This window comes from Tachypleus tridentatus, chromosome 2 (genome assembly GCF_004210375.1).
Source record: "Tachypleus tridentatus isolate NWPU-2018 chromosome 2, ASM421037v1, whole genome shotgun sequence".
Classification (NCBI taxonomy): Eukaryota; Metazoa; Arthropoda; class Merostomata; order Xiphosura; family Limulidae; genus Tachypleus; species Tachypleus tridentatus.
Window position 1 is genome coordinate 137,648,770 of NC_134826.1, and position 23,006 is coordinate 137,671,775.

The window sequence follows — 23,006 nt, forward strand, 5'->3', positions numbered from 1 at the left end:
GCTACTCTTTTACCAACGAATAGTGGGATTGACCGTCACATTATAACACCCCACGGCTGAAAGGGCGAGAATGTTTGGTGCGACCGGGATTCGAACCCGCGACCCTCGGATTACGTTTCGAACGCCTTAACACACTTGGCCATGCCGGGCCGCCAATCAGAAACACCCACCACTCTCTCTAGGGCTAATCTTTTCTGATCAAATACAAATCTTTCAACCTTTGAATGTGCCTGCGTTTTTGTCACGAGTTGTATTGTTTTTAGGCTTAGTTCATGCTCCACATACTTTATCTCTAGCATGACGTCTTGTAAGCACTTTCATCTTTACGACTAATGATCACCACAGTGTCTTTTTAACACTTTCGGGCTTAAAAATAAAGGGTCATTCGTCATATCGTTTGACGATTTATGATCATTCGTCACACGAAAATTATTTCAATGTCGAAAAATATGAAACAAAAACGAAGTAGATCAAAATAACGTAGTAAGCTCTTGTTGTTTTAAGATCATATCACCTAGTTACCATGTTCTAAGTGATACCCTTACTTTAAGATCATATCACCTAGTTACCATGTTCTAAGTGATATCCTTACTTTAAGATCATATCACCTAGTTACCATGTTCTAAGTGATACCCTTACTTTAAGATCATATCACCTAGTTACCATGTTCTAAGTGATACCCTTACTTTAAGATCATATCACCTAGTTGCCATGTTCTAAGTGATATCCTTACTTTAAGATCATATCACCTAGTTACCATGTTCTAAGTGATACCCTTACTTTAAGATCATATCACCTAGTTACCATGTTCTAAGTGATACCCTTACTTTAAGATCATATCACCTAGTTACCATGTTCTAAGTGATATCCTTACTTTAAGATCATATCACCTAGTTACCATGTTCTAAGTGATACCCTTACTTTAAGATCATATCACCTAGTTACCATGTTCTAAGTGATACCCTTACTTTAAGATCATATCACCTAGTTACCATGTTCTAAGTGATACCCTTACTTTAAGATCATATCACCTAGTTACCATGTTCTAAGTGATATCCTTACTTTAAGATCATATCACCTAGTTACCATGTTATAAGTGATATCCTTACAGGCTTCTTCTTCCTACGTTCAGTTTCACAGTGTACCCAGACGTGTTTTGTTTAATCGTTCTGCTTGTTCTAAATCTCTTATTGTTTGTAACATTACGACGATAAATATATACCCTCATAATGAGCAGAGATGAAGAAGTCAGAGCGAGGCTCAGAAACAAATGTCATGTTCGTTAACTATTCATAAGAAGGAACAACGTGTTATAATTAATTTCAGTTAAATAAGCCATCTGAACTAGGTATTATTATTTCAGTTATGATATTTATGTGAAAAAAAAACAATGAAAAACAAACAAACAAAAACAAAATAAACGTACTGAAGACTGCTGTTCTTTGTTATTCAACACTAGGCTACACAAAGGTCTATCGTGCTCTTCACACTAAATGGTTTTAGCAGTACAAGTTTGGAGACATTCTGCTGTGTCACTGGGTAGCAATTAACAGCGAAACAGAACGTTATTACAAGTTAACAACTTACACAGTTATAATCAGCTTACAAACTAGATCATTGTTATCCAACGTTCCGTTTTTTAGTAAGGAATCAACCCAATTATTATTAAAGGGACGTAAAATGATTTAGCATAAAATAACATTAACTTCAATACATAATAATAATAATACATACATAATACATAATAATAATACATCGTGTTAAAAATATCATCATTAATGTATTATACGACTTACAACAGATAATACACATACACGAACAGCAACATGGTCGCTTACAACAGATAATACACACACACGAACAGCAAAATTGTCACTTACAGCAGACAATACATCTACATAGATGCAGCAACAATGTCACTTACAACAGACAACATATTTACACAGATATAAGCAATGCCCCTTACCATAGACAGTAAATATATCAACAGAGAAGCAGCAACAATGTCCCTTACAACAGACAGTATATCCACACAAAGATAATAATGGCACTTACCATTAACAGTGTATTTACAAAGAAACAAGAACATTGTCAGAAGAAATGTATATTTACTAGGATAATGTCTTTCCCTCTGGAGTTGCAAATAGTTCCAGTTGCATTTTCTAATTAACAGAAAGAAACTCAGTAAATTCATGGTGCAGGAGTTTATCTAGGAACAAGTTAATCCTGTGTGTGTCCAGGCAAAAGGAGGGCGTTCGACAACAGAGTTCCGTTTTACCCTCTCAGCTGCACGAGCCTGTCTCTCACCAGATTACTGCAAGAGACCTAAGCTGTATCTCACCTAAGCTGTTAGAAGAATCCATTCGGCTGAAGTCTTCAAACAACAATATCAGCACAGATGAATGTGGCGAATGACGATTTTACACCTGCGCGCTGGCTAGATGTCTGAAAGGATCTGTAAAGGCCCGTTGTAGTCATGAGATTTCTCACTAATTGTCAGTAAAACAATTAGATTAGGAGAGAAATGATGTACTAAATACGTACAACACCGATGACTCACCTATGAAAAAATTAGAAAGTCATACGGAAAATAATTCTCACACCATCTCACCAACAACAACGTCACTCGCGATAAAAATCCGAGGGGAAAATTAATAACGAATATTCACGCATGCACCAAATTCGAGCCAACTGTTTAGTGCTGCCCTCTATAATCTTGTTTCACGTTCTTAAATATTTTTGCTTGGTTAAGCTCATGAAAATACGCATTCTACATCACTTTCTAGTTTTAAAAAATAAATTTCCAAGTTAGAAGCAAACAGGCAAAGGGAAATTTTACCAGTTCATAATAATCAAATAATTATTTGAGTTAAATAAATAAAGAGTTAATGAATAACAATGAACGGCTGTTTAAAATTAACTAAAAGTATGAAGTACATACTTGTATTACTTTAAGCGTATAATGTTTTTATTAGACCTTATATAATATTAAGCTTTCTTATCACGTGGAAAAACGAGATACAATTGCAAGATGAAGGTGTTATATTCCTGATTCCAAAATTTAACAGACAAAGATGTAAGTCAGCAACCAACACACTGGTGTTTCATCTGTTGTTTTTTTTAATTTCGCTCAAAGCTACACGAGGGCTATCTGCTCTAGCCGTCCCTAATTTAGCAGTGTAAGACTAGAGGGAAGGCAGCTAGTCATCACATACCACCGCCAACTCTTGAGCTACTATTTTATCAACGAATAGAGGGATTGACCGTCACTTATAACGCACCCATGGCTGAAATGGCGACCATGCTTGGTGCAACGGGAATTCGAACCCGCGACCCTCAGATTACGAGTATCTTCTTTGTTGTCATTATTGGAGCTAGTGCTTTCAAGTGTAAAACACTTGGGAGACACTTAACCCAGTGGTATGAGACACTGAAAATAATGTAATACAAGCCAAAATCGTTTCATCTGTATCTATTCCTTTTTTTCTTTTGAACAAATAACGTTGGCCCTCCAGTGGCACTGTGGTATGTCTGTAAACTCACACCGGTAATAACCGGGTTTCGATACCTGTGGTGAGCAGAACATAGATATACATACCATTGTGCAGCTTTGTGCTCAATTCTAAAAAAAAACAAAAAAAAAAAACGAAAAATAGCGCTGAGAGATCAGAGATTGAGAGACATCTATATCTTTAAACTAACATTTAGATATGAATATTTGGAGCAATCATTGGATCTCTGAATTTATTTAAATTAGAAAATCCATCTAAAACTCGTAGTATGAAGTTTTTCGTGATGACGAGAAACCCACTTGAGTAAAAATGTATTTCAGGACGACTGGTATGGGTATTAACACTTTTACCAAAATAAAGCAGAGAACAACATTTCATTAACAAAGTGTTGTTCTCTGCTGTATTTTTGTAGAAGGGTAAATACCCATACCAGCCTTCCTGAGATACATAATATGAAATTTATTATATGTCATCGAAAGTGTTTTAAAATATTTCGTTCGTTTTCTTTTGTTTTCTTGTTTTTGAATTTCGCACAAAGCTACACGAGCGCTATCTGTGCCAGCCACCCCTAATTTCGCAGTATAAGAATAGAGGGAAGATAGCTAGTCATCACCACCTACTGCCAACTCTTGGGCTACCCCTACCAACGAACAGTGGCATTGATCGTAACGTTGTAACGCTCACACGGCTGGGAGGGCGAGCATGTTTGGTGTTTTGGGGATTCGAACCCGCGACTCTCAGATTACGAGTCAAGTGCCTTAACCACCTGGTCATGCCGGGCCTCGAAGGAACTGAAGAAACCCAATATATTTACTTTCATGTAAATGAAACTAAATCCGAGGTTCCAAGACCAAAACACTCAAATTACCAACCACTCAGTAAGTAATGAGCATATGTATAAGGCTTAACGCTCGATATAATTGTAAAACATTAAACTTAATGTTCCGTTATATTGGCGAATTGGGCTGCGACCATTAATCAGTGTTTGCGTTATGTTTATCGGGTCTTGTTTCTGTTTCAAGGGATATTATTAACAATAGTAAGTGTTCAGTTGACGAAATGAAAATTTATTGGATTCACTAAACCTTAAGACAGCATTTCACATAAAATGCGTGCACTGGTCATGGTATGAGATCCCTGAGAAAGCAAGGTTTAAAAAGGACGGCTAAAAAGAAATATTATGTCGTAAAACCCTACTTGGTATCCTGGCCGGTCGTACGTTTTGGGTCGGTGTGCTTCTTTTATGTCGAGATGTAATTTTCAAATTCCAGACCTCGTGGCACCAACTTGAATGGAAAGAACCTTCCGCTCCACGAACCAATTTCCTCGGCTTCTGCACGTGATTAATCCCTCTTCAAGACGAAGGTATAGTAATGAGGAATTAACCTCAAAAAGAGTGGAATCTAGTTTGCAATTGTTTCCAACCTTAATGAGAATTGGGCAATGAATATGAACATAGGAGTAGAACAGTTTTTATCATGAGTGTAACAATAAGAAGGAACCAGACATATTGCTTTTAGAATTATACAATCGTAATTGAAACACATTTGGATGCATTAGAGCCTATATTAGCGAGTCCAATTCCTTTATTTTCAAATTTAAAGTCACAGATCTGAATTGATGGTGTTGGATTCATCACCCAGATATTTATATGAACCTTGAGTAATTACAACATTTGATGGACTTGTCTTAGAAATGTAGCATGCTATAGCAGCTTCGGAGAAGTAACATGTACTGGTTTTAGAGATGTAGCAAGCAGACTGGGGTTTTATTGGTTTTAGAGATGTAGGAGGCAGGCTGGAGTTGTACTGATTTTATAGATGTAGCAAGCAGACTGGGTTTGAACTGGTTTTAGAGATGTAGCAAGCAGACTGGGTTTGAACTGGTTTTAGAGATGTAGCAAGCAGACTGGGTTTGAACTGGTTTTAGAGATGTAGCAAGCAGACTGGAATTTTACTGGTTTTAGAGATGTAGTAATATACTGAAGTTTGTGGACGTAAGATTTGTATTGGAAATATTAAATTTGGCTGTCAGAGATAAACAAATCAAGCGTTTCGGGTGGCACTCTAGAAGCTCATAATGAAAATGGATATCGTTTCGAAAAGTAGTATTTTACTAGAAGTCCTCGATGTGGGTGGATATAGTTTTGTGTACAGATGCTAATTTCTTTGACTCTCAGTGATTTGCTATTGATGTAAATTAGGGTTTTCATAACGTAACAATATCAAAATTACACCTACCTACAAGCTTTTCTTTTCATATGAAAGCTAGACTGAAAGGTCACGTGTGTTTTACGCGTTAACATTTTTGAATGAAAAAAAGGCTGACGTATGAAACTTAGCAAAACGAAAGTTCTGAGTAACTTAGTATTAAGCAAAAGGGCATATAACACTAAAAATCGGATTCGATACTCGTGTTGGGCAGTGTGCAGATAGGTTTGATTTTGGAATTTCGCGCAAAGCTACAAAAGGGCTATCTGCGCTAGCCGTCTCTAGTTTAGCAGTGTAAGACTAGAGGGAAGGCAGTTAGTCATTACCATCCACCGCCAACTCTTGGGCTACTCTTTTATCAACGAATAGTACAATTGACCGTCACATGATAACGCTTCCACGGCTGAAAGGGCGAACATGTTTGGTGCGCCGGGGATTCGAACCTGCGCCTCTCAGATTTCTAACCGAACGCCTTAACCCACCTGTCCATGCAGGGCCACTACACAGTGTTTCCTGTTATAACAATATCTATGTAATGACTGAGTCACAAGTTCTAGGAATATCTGTAAAATATTACAGCAAAATATATATGTAAAAACGGCTGGTTTGGGTTGAGAAAAATTTTTATGCAGAGAAGCGAACAACGTTTCGACCTTCTTCGGTGAACCTGACGATGACCAAAGAAGGTCGAAACGTTGTTCGCTCCTCTATAAACAGTTTTCTCTATCCATACCAGCCGTTTTTACATATATATTTTTCTCTACAAGTGGGTTTTCTCGTCATCACTGATTATTACATGATAAATGATAATTTAAAATCCAAATCAATGGTATCAACTACTTTCACTGAGATGACGTAGTTTCAAACCGAGTATCCGTTTTTGTAAGTATTATTAACTTGTAGTAATTAAAAAAGTCATAAATCTGGTATAAAAGATGTTATTATTAACCCTTGACGTCATTTTTCTTATAGGAATTTTGTGTTCTACCAATAAGTTTAAATGCAGGATGAAACAGAAATTACCAGCCAGTAATAGTCTCTCTGTATTTAGAACTTTGTTCATAAACACAACATCCATGTATCTATTGAAACAACGTATTAAAAAAATAAGCACACAAGTAAACAGAAACTTTTCCAAAAGGAAGTAAGTTTAGGGATGGCTGATACCAATCCTTCAGAAACAATACAAACAATATAGTAAGAATGAAACTTGCATGATCTCTACATAACAATATAACATATAGCAATACATGTAATTGATCAATCACAGCTGAATTTCAATTATTTCATTTTTGACTATTAACAACGTTTTATTCGTTATTTGAGAAACAAAGGTAATTTTTGGAGTTACCCATGTGATTATCCAATGACCATAAAATGTGTGATGTTTTAGTTCTTCGTATCTCTGAATAATGTTTAGTGAAATATGAATCTCATTACACAGTTCCACGTGGTTCAATTTGTCAAGATAGTAAGGATGACAGTCAGTGATGTTGAGAAAACCCACTTGTAGAGAAATATATACGTAAAATTAAAGAAGCCTTACTTATACAACAACTTAAACCCAAAATAAACCAATACAAAGGAACACCTTTATACCTATATTAAAAATAATAAAATAAATAATATAAAATTATATATTCAAACATCTAACACCGCCCTCTACATTCCGACACTCAGTTACACAACCCCTTTCAAACATGTGGTCAACTTCCGGTCAGTTACCTCTTTCTTTCTTTGTGAACCTGACGATGACCGAAGAAGGTCGAAACGTTGTTCGCTCCTCATCGTAAAATATTTTCTCAACCGAAACGAGCCGTTTTTAGATATATAGTAAGAATGACATTTGCATCTCTCTACACAATAGAACAGACAAGAATTAACTGCAACAACATATATAATTATTCAATCACAACTGCGTTTAATGTATCCTATGTTTGTTAACATTCTACTGCACTTTGTGACTGTTATAAATGCCATCTCTACTACCTTGTTTGCGTTGACTTTGATGGACTGATATTAGCTATTCCTAAATTTACCTCATACATTGTTACAGTCTACCTACAGTGTTTTTTTTATTACATATCTCGCAGTTGTATGGACACTGATGCATAGTTTATTACTGTTACTCGGATACATTTGGCATGACGGACGATTCTAGTCTGTAGACTCTGGAGTTCCCTGCTGTGATCTGATATGTCTGATGTTTCATGGATCATATAATATAACGCTGCATTAAATTCCTTCATGTGACTAATGTTACCTGTGTTTTTATATGAGCCAATGTTTCCTAGGTGATATAACGTCGCATAAAGGTGCTTTATACGTTGTTGTTTGTCTGTTGTTTGAATTTCGCGCAAAGCTACACGAAGGCTATCTGCGCTAGCCGTCCCTAATTTAGCAGTGTAAGGCTACAGAGAAGGCAGCTAGTCATCACCACCCACCACCAACTCTTGGGCTACTCTTTTACCAACGAATAGTGAGATTGACCGTCACATTATAACGCCCTCACGTAAGCATTTTTGATGCGACGGGGATTCGAACCCGCGACTCTCAGATTACGAGTCGAATGTTTTATACGCCTAATGTTAACCGTTTTCTTATAGCTGATGTTAACTGTGTTTTTATATGATCAATATTTCCTAGGTAATATAAGTTTAACCTTGCACTAATGTGCTTTATATTGCTATTGCTAGTTGTAGTTTTACATGGTTGACATTAGTTTAGTTATTAAGCTGCATCTGCCCCTAGTAGTGACTAAAAGTTGAAACTTATCACTTACTACACACACTTTTGTAATTGACATAAAATACTTAAAAAACCGGGTTTCGATACCCGTGGTGGGCAGAGCACATATAGCCAATTGTATAGCTTTGTGCTTAATACAAAACAACAACAACATAAAATAATGCTGTTGACTTTCTGGTAAGAAAGTTTCGTGTGTGTGTGTGAACATGTTTTAAAAGTCAACCTAATAAACAAAGACTTGATATTATTCGAGGAATCAACTTCAGAATAACAAAACTTAACACATTGTTTATGAACAAACAACACATAGTCTCCCTCAAACAGTGAGAACTTTTGACATTAAACAAATTTGAATACTCAAAACACAAAGTCATTTGATACGCACCGCAGATTTTTTATTATGAATTTCAGCCGAATATTCATTTCAAATTATTTATTATTATGATATTATTTTATATTATCTAAAAGTCAGGACTTAAGGTAGAAGGAAATTTCATGGATTTTGTAATAGGGAAATTGTATTTTGTTTTCTGACAAGCGTGGCCATATCAAAACCAGAACCAAATGAGAATTTTTATTGTTTTCTCGTTGGAAATAATCATGTTGTCACAGCTGTGTTTATGTTAATATCTGATATTTTTTTATAAACCGTTTAAACGTTTTCCATTGTTTATATAGATAAAAATAACTGAGGCAGTTTTGTTTTCTATTCTTTTCTCAAAAAATTCTTGTGTTTTTCTTTTACTTTCACTTGTTGTCTTTCCTGACTAAATCTGGTTCTGTTTACTTTTTGTCTGTTTGTTACTTAGGCTCTTGTCGAAGCATAGTGAATAATCACAGATCATCCTAGATTCTATATGTTTGTTTAGCTGTTATATGTTGTTTTTTTTGTATTCTGTTAATGGTCATTGCGCTTAATACGTAGTAGGTCAATCTAATTAATTTAACTCATTCGTTATCTTTATTCTTCACCATATACTAAAATGAGTCAAATGCATTGGAAATATTAAACCTATAGTAGAACGACTAATATTATTGCAAATATCAAACCTAAATTAAAATTAGTCAAATGAATTTAAAATATTAAAACCTTTAGCAAAACGATTCAAATGTAATAAAAATAGTAAACCGAAACTAAAACGAGTCAAATGTATTAAAATATTAAACCGAAACTAAAATAAGTCAAATGCATTGAAAATATCAAATGTCAAAGAGATATAGAACGAAGATTGGCCAATATGTTTTTCCCCTGGCATGTCATTTTCCAAGCGTGATGTCTGCAGAATTAATATTAAAACTTATGTGGAATTTCAAAGCATTGTGATAAAGGAAAAACACAAAAAGACACATGGCATTTAAACATTAAGGTTAAAGAAAAATATGAATTGAAACGTGAAAGCGAAAATGGACGCGGAAATAAGAGAGCTATATATATAGAACCTAATTTAGGGTGTAATTAAGTATTGCAGAAGAGTTATACAATTAGTTCTATCCAAAACTGTGAAAATGCCATTATAACTCGACATAGTTACAGTTTCATTAAACATATTTTTGCTCGATTGTTACCATGCCATAAGATCTGCCTAATTACTAGGAAACACTTTCTAAACGGAAACTCTGGTTTCCAGGATATTTTATTGGAAACAACAACGCTTTTGTTTATTAAATACTTCAACGTTTCACTAATTATGAATTAATGACGAACGAAAATGTTAAGTATAATACCAAACTCACAAATGGCCTGAATACAAAGCAGTATATCAGTTGTAATTATTTGCTAATTTAACCATTAATACCCAGCTAGGGCTTTTAGGCCTAACTCTTGAAAGTGTTAGCATCACATAATAAATTGATTATCTAACGGTTTTAAAAGTAGTATTAATGTTGAGTGTGATTACTTAGAAAATATTAATTTTGAATTACGAAATCTAGTATTATTAATTCATACCGAGTGGATGTTTAAATAATAAATTATTATTACTGGATAACATTAGTCATCTTATATGTATGTTTTAAAGTGTCTGTTTAACTAATGTCTTATTATAGTACGTACAACTCAGACCCGTATGTAACGGCTGACGTTACGTAGTTGTGTGTGTGTTTGTTTGTTTGTTTTTGAATTTCGCACAAAGCTACTCGAGGGCTGTCTGTGCTAGCCGTCCCTAATTTAGCAGTGTAAGACTAGAGGGAAGGCAGCTAGTCATCAACACCAACCGCCAACTCTTGGACTACTCTTTAACCAACGAAAAGTGGGATTGACCGTTACATTATAACGCCCCCACGGCCGAAAGGGCGAGCATGTTTGGCGCGACCGGGATGCGAACCCGCGACCCTAAGATTACGAATCGCACGCCTTAACACGCTTGGCCATGCCGGGCCACGCAGATGTGTGATAAAATACACAAACATCCATTTGTCGTTTGGTAACACTCCGATCGTTTGTGTCACTTAGCAACAAAATAATAACTTGAATAACGTTATAAAAAAAAATCTACGAATGTTTATCTTGACCTAGACGTTTCGAAGTTCTATGTGAGTTTTAAAAAAACACTTGAATTAGAGGTTAATGAAAATAATTCAAGTGCTGTTGTTTTTTTAAGATCTCGTGAAGTTTTCAGTTTTATTATAATTATTTTTGCATAAAACATAGTGTTTCTTTCTTTTTCCCAAGGCCCGGCATGGCCAAGCGTGATAAGGCGTGCGACTCGTAATCTGAGAGTCGCGGGTTCGCATCCCGGTCGCGCCGAACATGCTCGCCCTTTCAGTCGTTGGGGCGTTATAATGTTACCATCAATCCCACTATTCGTTGGTAAAAGAGTAGCCCAAGAGTTGGCGGTGGGTGGTGATAACTAGCTGCCTTCCCTCTAGTCTTACACTGCTAAATAAGGACAACTATCACAGATAGCCCTCGTGTAACTTTGAGAAAGATTCAAACCAAACTATTATTTTTGTGGCTGATCAAAATGTAATCTGTGTAAAAGACCAGTTCTTGTACTGTGTGAAGTAACCCTCATATTAGGAGTCACGTTCAATTTATGTTTTTACGATTCTTATTGATTTTTTCAGTGTTTAATTTTTTTCCGTGTGTGATATAATTTCTTTTATATATGACGATGGAAGTTTGACGAAGAAACTTCGCTCAAAAAAAGACAGTAAATCTATGTGATGACAGTAAATCTATGTGATTATGAGGCCTTACCAGGAAGTTTTTATTCTAAGTAGATGCAGTTGAGTGATGTGAGTATACCTCCCTGCTGGGAATGTTTCTCTGATTAAATGCAATAAATTTCATTATTAGAGGGACATAACTTTAAATCAGAAGAGTTCGAACTTCCTATACAATTGTTCGGAACATATTTTTTTCCCACATTCTAAAATCTCTTTCATCGAAAAATAGAAATGCTTTGACTTGCAGTTTTTACTCTATTTTTCAACATTACACGATTGTTATTTCCAACAAAATTCGTGTTGGTAGACAGCTCTTAGTGGCTGTTGTTCGAAAATGTGCCACCAAAATAATGCTAGTTTTACTTTTACTTTGCATAAAATATAATTTTGAAGAGAATCTACATGCTAATGTCCTAAAAAGTACGCTATGGATTTTAAAGAAAAAAAACGATCATCGGTTCAAGGAAACTGGATCTTTAAAATGTGTCCCTCGTTCAGATGGACAACCCGATGTGGCTTTGCTTTCCGAAAAAAACAAAAACAAAACACACACACAAAACACACCCTTCAAATGGAACATCTGATCTGTGGAAGCAATGGTAGACATTAATCAAAATATCCAATAAGAGGGTAAGGCACTCTTTTACCCGGATCAATTATACTTCCAGTAACTTCATTTACGGATAGATGTAATGTGCTGATTGAGAACGCCGGAAAGCATATAGTCTGTGACAGTTCCGAAAAATCACATCCAAGCTTTTCCGAGTAAGACACTCAACGTGACACAAGTGTAACGTCTTTTCCCTGCTTCAATAAGTTTTTTAAAATATAATTAGTTTAAATATTGTTTTAATATCTTATAATTATCCTGTATACAAAGTCTTACCTTATATATTGTTTTAATAACTTATAATTATCCTGTATACAAAGTCTTACCTTATATATTGTTTTAATATCTTATAATTATCCTGTATACAGTCTTACCTTATGTATTGTTTTAATATCTTATAATTATCCTGTATACAAAGTCTTACCTTATATATTGTTTTAATATATTATAATTATCCTGTATACAAAGTCTACCTTATATATTGTTTTAATATCTCATAATTATCCTGTATACAAAGTCTTACCTTATATATTGTTTTAATATCTCATATTATCCTGTATACAAAGTCTTACCTTATATATTGTTTTAATATCTTATAATTATCCTGTATACAAAGTCTTAACTTATATATTGTTTTAATATCTTATAATTATCCTGTATACAAAGTCTTACCTTATATATTGTTTTAATATCTTATAATTATCCTGTATACAAAGTCTTATTATATATTGTTTTAATAACCCTGTATACCTTATATAGTTTTAATATCTTATAATTATCCTGTATACAAAGTCTTACCTTATATATTGTTTTAATAACTTATAATTATCCTGTACAGAAAGCCTTACCTTATATACTGTTTTAATATATTATAATTATCCTGTATACAAAGCCTTACCTTATATATTGTTTTAATATCTTATAATTATCCTGTATACAAAGTCTTACCTTATATATTGTTTTAATATATTATAATTATCCTGTATACAAAGCCTTACCTTATATATTGTTTTAATATCTTATAATTATCCTGTATACAAAGTCTTACCTTATATATTGTTTTAATATATTATAATTATCCTGTATACAAAGCCTTACCTTATATATTGTTTTAATAACTTATAATTATCCTGTACACAAAGCCTTACCTTATATATTGTTTTAATATATTATAATTATCCTGTATACAAAGTCTTACCTTATATATTGTTTTAATATCTTATAATTATCCTGTATACAAAGTCTTACCTTATATATTGTTTTAATATCTTATAATTATCCTGTATACAAAGCCTTACCTTATATATTGTTTTAATATCTTATAATTATCCTGTATACAAAGTCTAACCTTATATATTGTTTTAATATCTCATAATTATCCTGTATACAAAGTCTTACCTTATATATTGTTTTAATATATTATAATTATCTTGTATACAAAGTCTTACCTTATATATTGTTTTAATAACTTATAATTATCCTGTATACAAAGTCTGTATATATTGTTTTAATATCTTATAATTATCCTGTATACAAAGCCTTACCTTATATTGTTTTAATATCTTATAATTATCCTGTATACAAAGCCTTACCTTATGTATTGTTTTAATATATTATAATTATCCTGTATACAAAGTCTTACCAAAACACAATTTCCTTTCGTGGCTGTCACACACCGTTCTCAAAGTTTTGAATGGTTTAGTTGATTATATATAGAAAACCATCATTAAATTATATTTAACAGGTGGTGCGCTAGTGTATTCATCTACGACAGTTTGACACCTAAGCTACAAAAGTCAACAGTTCATCAGAAAATAGTTCTTGTGAGTCAGATAATTAATTGCTAATTCCATCACATAAGATGGTTTGTCAAGTGATTGTGTACTGAGTTCAATCTCTATCAATCATGTCTTTTATCATCTGCAAGCTTCAAACTAGACATTATGTTAATGTAGGAACATGATGGCGAGCCTTTTCATACAATCTGTAAACTATCTGTAAACTACAGGTTGTCTCCTAGTGACCCATTATAACTGTATAAACTACATCTTGTCTCTTACAGTCTCATTATAACTGTGTAAACTACATCTTGTCTCCTACAGTCTCATTATAACTGTGTAACCTTGTCTCTTACAGTCTCATTATAGCTGTGTAAACCACACCTTGTCTCTTACAGTCTCATTATAACTGTGTAAACTACATCTTGTCTCCTACAGTCTCATTATAACTGTGTAACCTTGTCTCCTACAGTCTCATTATAACTGTGTAACCTTGTCTCTTACAGTCTCATTATAACTGTGTAAACCACACCTTGTCTCTTACAGTCTCATTTTAACTGTGTAAACCACACCTTGTCTCTTACAGTCTCATTATAACTGTGTAAACCACACATTGTCTCCTACAGTCCCATTACAACTGTGTAAACCACACCTTGTCTCCTAGCGTCCCATTATAGCTGTATGAACTATACCTTGTCTCCCAGCGACCGATCATAACTGTGTTTGTTAAACTTCCTTACTGCAATAGTGCAATGGCTTAGCCTAATAAATGCAAATATGTTTAACCCTAAAAGTCGTAGCATAGAGTGCTCATTTCATAATCTGCAGGTCACGTGATCGAAACCTGTGACCGACCACACTCACTCTTTTAGCAGTGGGGCGTTATAATGTGAAAGTCAAGATGAATTTTGGTCAGTAAAGAGTAGCTCAAAAGTTGACAGTGGATGGTGTTGACTAGATGCTTTCCTTCTAGTCTATCACTTCAAAATTAAGAATGGTTAGCGGTGACAGCACTTAAGTAACTTTGGGCAAATGTTAAACAAACAAATTAACATAAAAAGCTGCAATTCTATTTAAACTATAAGCGGTAATTCTCATAATTGTCAAACGACCTGAACAATGTATGAAACGAGCTTAGCCCCAAGCGACCCACAAAAATCTAGCCATCTTCACGTGCAATGTATCCGCCATAATTTAGAAAAAAAGTAGTGTCATATATCCACTCAGCATAAATGAATTATTTCAAATGTCTCACTTCTGAATCTTTAACAACCAAAACAGCCTGAGTTTTTTGTTGATAAAAAATACGCGACTGCTCACTGAACCTCTCTTTAATCGTCTTGACTAGCTGAGGAAATCAATTTTATGTCTTCCGGACTTGAACCAGATGTGCTTGATAAAGGTTGTCTTTTTATATAATTTCCTAATCATTATTGGCGTGCCTAGAAAAACGTGTAAGTGAAATAAATTAATAAATACAAAATAAAATCTCATTATTTAAAACTAACCGTTACATATTGTGAGGTTATATAACCTCAAGTACTTTACTTTTTTTTTTTCTTTGTCAAATTCAGCACCTATAGATTTGTGTAAGTTTATTATCAAAATAGATTTCATCAAATTTTGTAATGGAACCAAGACTAGCATGCATTTAAAGAAATACTGTTTTTTCTAGCATTATTCGAAAATCCGAACGAAATTAAATATTTTGAAAATTTTGCTAATTCTTTGTTACCTACTGTAAAGAAGCCTAGCATAACTAGGTGGTCAAGGCACTTGAATCCTAATCTGAGGGTCGCGGGTTTGAACCCCCGTTACACCAAACATGCTCTCCCTTTCAGCTGTGTTGGCGTTATAATGTGATGCTCCATCCCACTATTCGTTGGTAAAAGAGTAGCCCAAGAGGTGGCGGTGGGTGTTGATGACTAGTTGCTTTTCTTCTGGTCTTACACTATTAAATAAGGGATGGCTAGCGCAGATAACCCTCGAGTAAATTTTCGCGCACAATTCAAAAAAACAAACAAACCTACTGCAAAGTTGTTTAAAAGAAGCTTTTCAAGCGTTGGCCTTGTCAAACCAAGCGAGAGAGAAATTCAACAGAAAGGCTTAGAGTTTCTATATACACATAAAACATCTGATATGTAGGGGCATACATTTTCTTAGTTTATAATATTCGAGGAAAAAATGATTTTAATATGGAATATATATCTATGTGTATATATAAAACATCTATATATATAAATGACACTAATATTAGGTATTAATAGTGTATATACCTCCAGTGACTCAGCGGTAAGTCTACTGTCTTATAATACGGAAAGCCGAGTTTCGATCCCTGTGTTCATCATAGCACACAGATCCCTTTGTGTAGCATTGTGCTTAACAATAAACAAACTAAATGTATTAAACAAGAAATGGCCAGTATGGGTATTAAAATATTAAATTAAGTGTTTTTTCTTATTGCAAAGTCACATCGGGCTATCTGCTGAGCCCACCGAGGGGAATCGAACCCTTAATTTTAGCGTTGTAAATCCGTAGACTTACGGCTGTACTAGCGGGGGGGCTTTAATTAAAATATAGAACAGAACAACGTTTCGACCTTCGACCTCAGGTCATCTTCAGGCTAATCTGAGAAGGTCGAAACGTTGTTCTGTATTTTGAGTAAAGTTTTAATACCCATACCAGACGTCTTTAGAATACATTTTTACTCCAAGTGGATTTATCGTCACTGTGGGAAATTAAGTAAATGAAGCACAGTATCATTTTCATTAATTTGATATGCATTGTACTCTGTAGTTAAAATGCTTATGTTTATAATATTACTTGCCATCGTGAATCAGTAAAAGTCAGTAAACACCTAATTATCCAGGTCGTAAAGCAAAATGTACTAACAAGCCACTATATCACCCATATAAAAGATATATATATATGTACTTCGAAATACACTAAACTTAATTGCTTCATGTTTATTTTGTAAGGAAGTATTAATTCTCTATTCTGTCACCAGGCCATTCCTCGTATCCCAACAGTAACGCCATCCGTGGCAGGCTGTTGACAGATTAAAGAGCCTGCTGTTGACAGCAGTGATGTTAGAGTTCCATGTGGTACAAACAGCCATCAAATGGCCCGTGACTAACCACGGCTCATCACCCATATGTAGGAGGGTGCGATTATTTCGAGAAGACGTTGAAAAAATGGCTCTTAGAGAAATAATGATCTGGTTTAGAAACTTTCGTTGTTTTTTTTCCTGTCTTTTACTTCCTATAGAATTTGGATAGTCCTCGATTAGACCTTGAATATATGTCTTCTTATGGAACGTATTTGGTACACTTCCTCACAGTATATAAATAAAACTGCTTTGAAAATATAAAAATAAAGCTAAAGAAAATAACTAAAAAAATCATTTTCAATTGTCTTTCTAATGACGCCTTATTCTGATCGCGTGCCTCCCCCCAGTGACTCAGCGGTATGTTTGCGGACTTACAACGCTAAAAACAGGGTTTCGATACCCGTGGTGGGCAGCGCACAGATATCCCATTGTGTTATTACCTGATCATATTTTAGTACCACCTGATCGTAATTTGTTATTATCTGATCATATTTTTGGTATTATCTGATGGCACTTTGGCATTATGTGATCACATTTTTGAGATATCTGATCATATATAGGAACCATTGGAACATACATCGGTATTATCTAATTACATTTTGAAATTATCGGATGACATTTTTGGCATTATTCGGTTATATCTGACAATTATCTTGTCATATTTGGAATTATCATAGTAATAAATTATCTGATCGTATTGTGACACATTCACACCATACATGCAATCACCAGTATATCTATATTACAGTTTTACAATTCTACAACAGCTGCCATTGTTCATAAATCGGTTTGATAACTCTACAGGATACGTACGATATCTCAGGATCTTCAAATACCTTTTATTGAAAGTTTTGTATACTCGTATAACGCATTCGTAAATTACTAAAACTTATAAAACGCTTGCATATTCAGAATATTTCATTTTCTATAATTCCCAAACAAGCAAATTTCAACAACTCCTCTAGACTCGACCACGTCGTTTAACTAACGATTTCTTAGTTGTTTTGAAATCAAATTATCGAAAGAAAATTCTCTTAAGGAATTTCAAGTATGCTTCTATAACTCAAAAAATGGCATATTAAAAAAACGAAATTACTAATCGAATACCAGAATTTCAAATATAACAAGTTAAATGTAATATTAAAAAAAAAGTCACATTTCTAATAATATGCAGAGACAATCGAATTTAACGACAGACATTTCTTAAAAAAGTATTTTATATAAAAAAGGTATCCAATGTAGTTCAATGTGATATATAAAGTTTTAGACTGGAATTTGAAGAATTAATTTATCTTACATATAACTCCATCTCTTAAATATTTTAATAATAAGTTTATTTGATTTTCACTGTTCCTTCTTTGTTCTTTTCTTTTCGTGTTAACTGCGAAAGATTCTGCAATCTTTCAATGTACTACAAGTAGTACATAGCTATGATGGATTCAGCACTTTCGAAAGTAATCGAAATATTTGTAGAAACGCGAAACGTTTCGTTAACAAGGGAAATATCGAATTTCCTTGCTTGTTTTGAGTTTCGCGCAAAGTTACACGAGAGCTATCTGTCCTAGCCGTTCCTAATTTAGCAGTGTAAGACTAGAGGGAAGGCAGCTAGTCATCACCACCCACCGCCAACTCTTCGGCTACTCTTTTACCAACGAATAGTGGGATTGATCGTCACTTTATAACGCCTCCACGGCTGATAGGGCGAGCATGTTTGGTTTGTTCGTTTATTAATTTCGTGCAAAGCTACTCAAGGGTTATCTGCGCTAGCCGTCCCTAATTTAACAGTGTAAGACTAGAGGGAAGGCAGGTAGTTATCACCACCCATCGCCATCTCTTGAGCTACTCTTTTACCAACGAATAGTGGGATTGATCATAACATTATAACACTTCCACGGCTGAAAGGGCGAGCATGTTTGGCGCGACAGGGATGCGAATCCGCGACCCTCGGATTACGAGTCGAGCGCCTTAACCACTTACCTGGTCATGCTATGGTTTTTGGAATTAAGAAAACTTGTTTCGAATTAACCGTTTTAGTCATTACAGATAATTTAAGTATTACACATTCTAGAGACAGTAAACCTTAAAGCATATGTTTTGACTGTAAAGTGCTATATATTTGAAATGTCCCCCCTCAAAAAATGCTTTTATTGTTACATATATATGAAAAGAAACGTACTGTTTTATTGAATAATTGCAGATACTTTGTTTAATCACCGAAATTCAGTTTCATGTTTTTTTCTCTTACATTAACAAGCGTAAATGTTAGTTTTAAACACTGAAGTAAACATTTGCCAACGGAACTAAAATAACTTACGCCACTCTGCCCTCATAGGATGGTAAGAGTACAAAATAAAAATTTATGTACTTACTGTATTTAGTCGGAATATTTATTTCCTCTAAGGACCACCAGATGTCAGAGACATATTAGTGGGTTCGTTAGCAGTCGTCAGGTGTTTCTAGTTTTAATACGCTTCAAGCAGTTTCGTATAAGAAGCAGATAAAAAGGGATATTTTAGATTCTTACTTCACCAATTCTGTCTTGGGATCTCTGGAAATGTTGACTAAACTTATTTGATATTTGTATCTTACACGTTCTAAACGAGGCACCCAACAGAATGATTATAGAGTGGGAGAAACGTACACAGTTGAAACAAGACAAATAAAACATTTTTCTAACTTATTTAACAGTTTACTGCATCTACAAACAGTGGCTCCCCCTACGTAAAGCCTCGGGAACGTGCTTAAATTTAAAAGACGTTTAGCAGTTTACAAGAGAAAATATTGTGGACTAATGAGATGTTTAATATTCAGCACACTGTTGTTGGTGAGCTTTATTGGAAGAATAAATTCAGAAAACATGTTTTATTTAGTTTTACATTCATTCGTGTGTGTTTCAAACCGCATAATAATTAGGCTTAAAATAATGTTATCTCTTCCACTTTTCGTGATGGGACTAAACATACTATATTTTTTTTTATTATTTTCTTACACAGTTGTGAGAACAAAAAGAATTTCTGAAATTATTATACTTTAACTTTTAAGGTTTCACGGCTTCTTCTCCTTCTCATGAAGACAGAAGATACGACACTACATGACAGGAAGCTTATCTACGATCTGTCGATGTTTGCCCATTAGCGTGTGTCACATCACAGTATTTATAACTATCTGTCTTTATATCTGTTTGCTATTACTATAGAACACGGCATCAAGAAAAAATAATCTGGACAAAAAAATTGATGACTTTATGGCACGTAAAGAAGACATAGGCTTAAGAACTAACGTTATTGTGAATTACACGGCACTGAGAGACAATTAGTGTTAATGTGAGTACAGAAACGTAATACAGAGAAATATGAATCAATATAATTTTCACACAGTCTTTCAAATACGTAAGCATAGTTTAAAAACGTAAACCATTCTGACGTGCCTAATTTTAAAGACGCATTTTAGTTCATTATGTGTATTTTATAGATGTATGCTAATTCTGACGTTGTGTTTTCGATTTTTCACTGAGATACAACAGGACTATTTACGAATAGACGTCATTAAGTTTGGACTAATAGACTAAACTTAAGGCACCTAGTTAACAGTACCTACCACCAAATCTTGGGCTACATTGTTTGACCGCATAGTGAAATTTCCCTGTCACTCTTATAATGTATTCAAGGACCCAAAGTGTAGATCACGTTTTCAAGGAAATAACCAGCAAACCATAAATCCTGCAATTCACAGCCCGGACGCATTAACAATTGGGCCATGCCCGACCAAGATAATTTTGACATAGCACGCGTATTTTGAAAATGTTATTTAATTTTTACGTACATATTTCAGTGCTGTATAATGTTTGTATACGTATTTGAAAATGCTATTTTAACATGTCATGGTTATTTGAATAATAGTGAAGAATCAAGTTTCTCTTTTGCAAATGGGGCAAATGTTACCTATAGTTGTAAGCCTGCTCAGATTGTGGATCTGAGGGTTAATGATTACTGGTTCGTTGCCTCACAAACGTGGCCCGCACTCCGAGAGTGAAGGCACGCTCTGTAAAAGTTAAAGCTCTTCACAGTTAGTGTGTTCTACGCTTATTCAGCGGTAAGTCTACGGATTTACAGCGCTAAAATCAGAGGTTCGATTCCACTCGATGGACCCCGCAGATAGCCCGATGTGGCTTTGCTATAAGAAAACACACACACAGTTAGCGCAAGGTTCTGTTATTTGCTGAATTTCCTACTGGTCAATCAGTTCAAAATTAGGGATGGCTATACAAATATGGTTCTTCATCTAACTTTACGCGAAAATATATGAAATAGATATGTTATACAGTTTCATATTTTGGTGTTCGAACGTTCCTTGTGATTTACTGATATCAACTTTAACCATATATTTCGGTATACGCACTGTTAAAGGCAGCCGTAACGCTCTGAATTTCTAATTAAAGTTCAAGGTAAGATTATAAGGAAACCGTATGAGGTAAATATATATATTTAACACGAGTGTTAAAAAACTTTTAATTGAAAACACACAACAGATCGCCATCTTTTGTTTGTTTTGAATTTCGCGCAAAGGTACACGAGGTATATCTGCGCTAACCGTTTCTTATTTATCAGTGTAAGACTAAAGGGAAGGCAGCTAGTCATCACCACCCACCACCAACTCTTGGGCTACTCTTTTATATACTAATAGTGGGATTTACCGTCACATTATAACATCTCTACGGCTGAAATGGCAAGAATGTTTGGTGCGACGGGGATTTGAACCTGCGACCCTCAGATAGCGAGTCGAGCACCCTAACTACCTGGCCATGCCGAGCCAGGATCCATCTGTGCTGTGATCACAACGAGTATCGAATCCCAATCTTTAAGCGGTTTGAGGTGACATTGGCCCTCTATCGTCATCAAATTAGGAATGAAGGTTGAAAAAAGTGAGCGTTACTGATCATGTGTTGTGTAATACACAGTAGTATTAGGTGTAAGATTCTAGAGGGCGTTGTATAAAACGGGTTTATATCACCATTAACGTTTTCGTGTTACCTTCTGTGCCCACCGAGGGGAATCGAAGCCTTGATTTATGTATTGTAATTCCAAAGAATTAGTGATGTCCCACCAGGGGACAACATCATTATTACTAGCGTTATTGCACATAGAGAGCAGACAGTTATAGAAACATAAAGTTCGTTTTAGTTCAGTACTAAGCATATTTATTTTCACTGGACAAGCGTACGAACAAAGTGCGTTACGGTAACTTCGTACGTCGTTAGAACATCATTATACTTTGACATATCCTCCAGTCAATAGTACGACCTCGGTAAACAGTTTGATATACGTTTACGTGACGGTCCGGCATGGCCTAGTGGCCAGGGCGGTCGACTCGTAATCCGAGGGTCGCGGGTTCGAATCCATGTCACAACAAACATCCGCGCCCTTTCAGCCGTGGGGGTGTTATAATGTTACGATCAATCCCACTATCCGTTGGTAACAGAGTAGTCCAAGATTTGGCGGTGGGTGCTGATGACTAGCAGCCTTCCCTTTAGTCTTACACTGCTAAATTAGGGTTGTCCAGCGCAGATAGCCCTCGTGTAGCTTTGCGCGAAATTCAAAAACAAACAAACAAGCCGTGTTTAGGTATCACTAAACAATAGTGATACCTATCGGTTAGGAAAAGAAATATATTAAAACAATGGGTGGAAAGTCGCTTTATTTGCTGTTAAGTGAAGTTAGAGTGAGAGGAAAACTATTCTACAGGAATCTTGGTAAACGGATCAATTCTTCCAACCAAGTAGAATAAAATAAACTAATAGATTTTTATTACTTTCACGTGACCTAAATAGGGCTGTTTCTCCGCTTTATAGAAGTGATACACAAGCTGCTAAGA

The 23,006-nt window shown here is 34.9% G+C and overlaps 1 protein-coding gene across 4 annotated transcripts in view; it reads right to left on the bottom strand.

Moving 5' to 3' along the window:
- Positions 1 to 2,659, bottom strand: part of LOC143245213 (uncharacterized) — a 72,472-nt gene extending 69,813 nt beyond the window's left edge. The window contains exon 1 of one of the 4 annotated variants that reach the window (XM_076491307.1): positions 2,113 to 2,659. In XM_076491307.1, coding sequence (XP_076347422.1) covers positions 2,113 to 2,194 — 82 coding nt within the window. In that variant the 5' untranslated portion in view covers positions 2,195 to 2,659. Of the gene's footprint in view, positions 1 to 2,055 lie in introns of all 4 variants that reach the window. The other 3 variants (XM_076491308.1, XM_076491306.1, XM_076491309.1) reach the window with 3 other exon arrangements.
- Between the last annotated feature and the right edge of the window lie 20,347 nt (positions 2,660 to 23,006).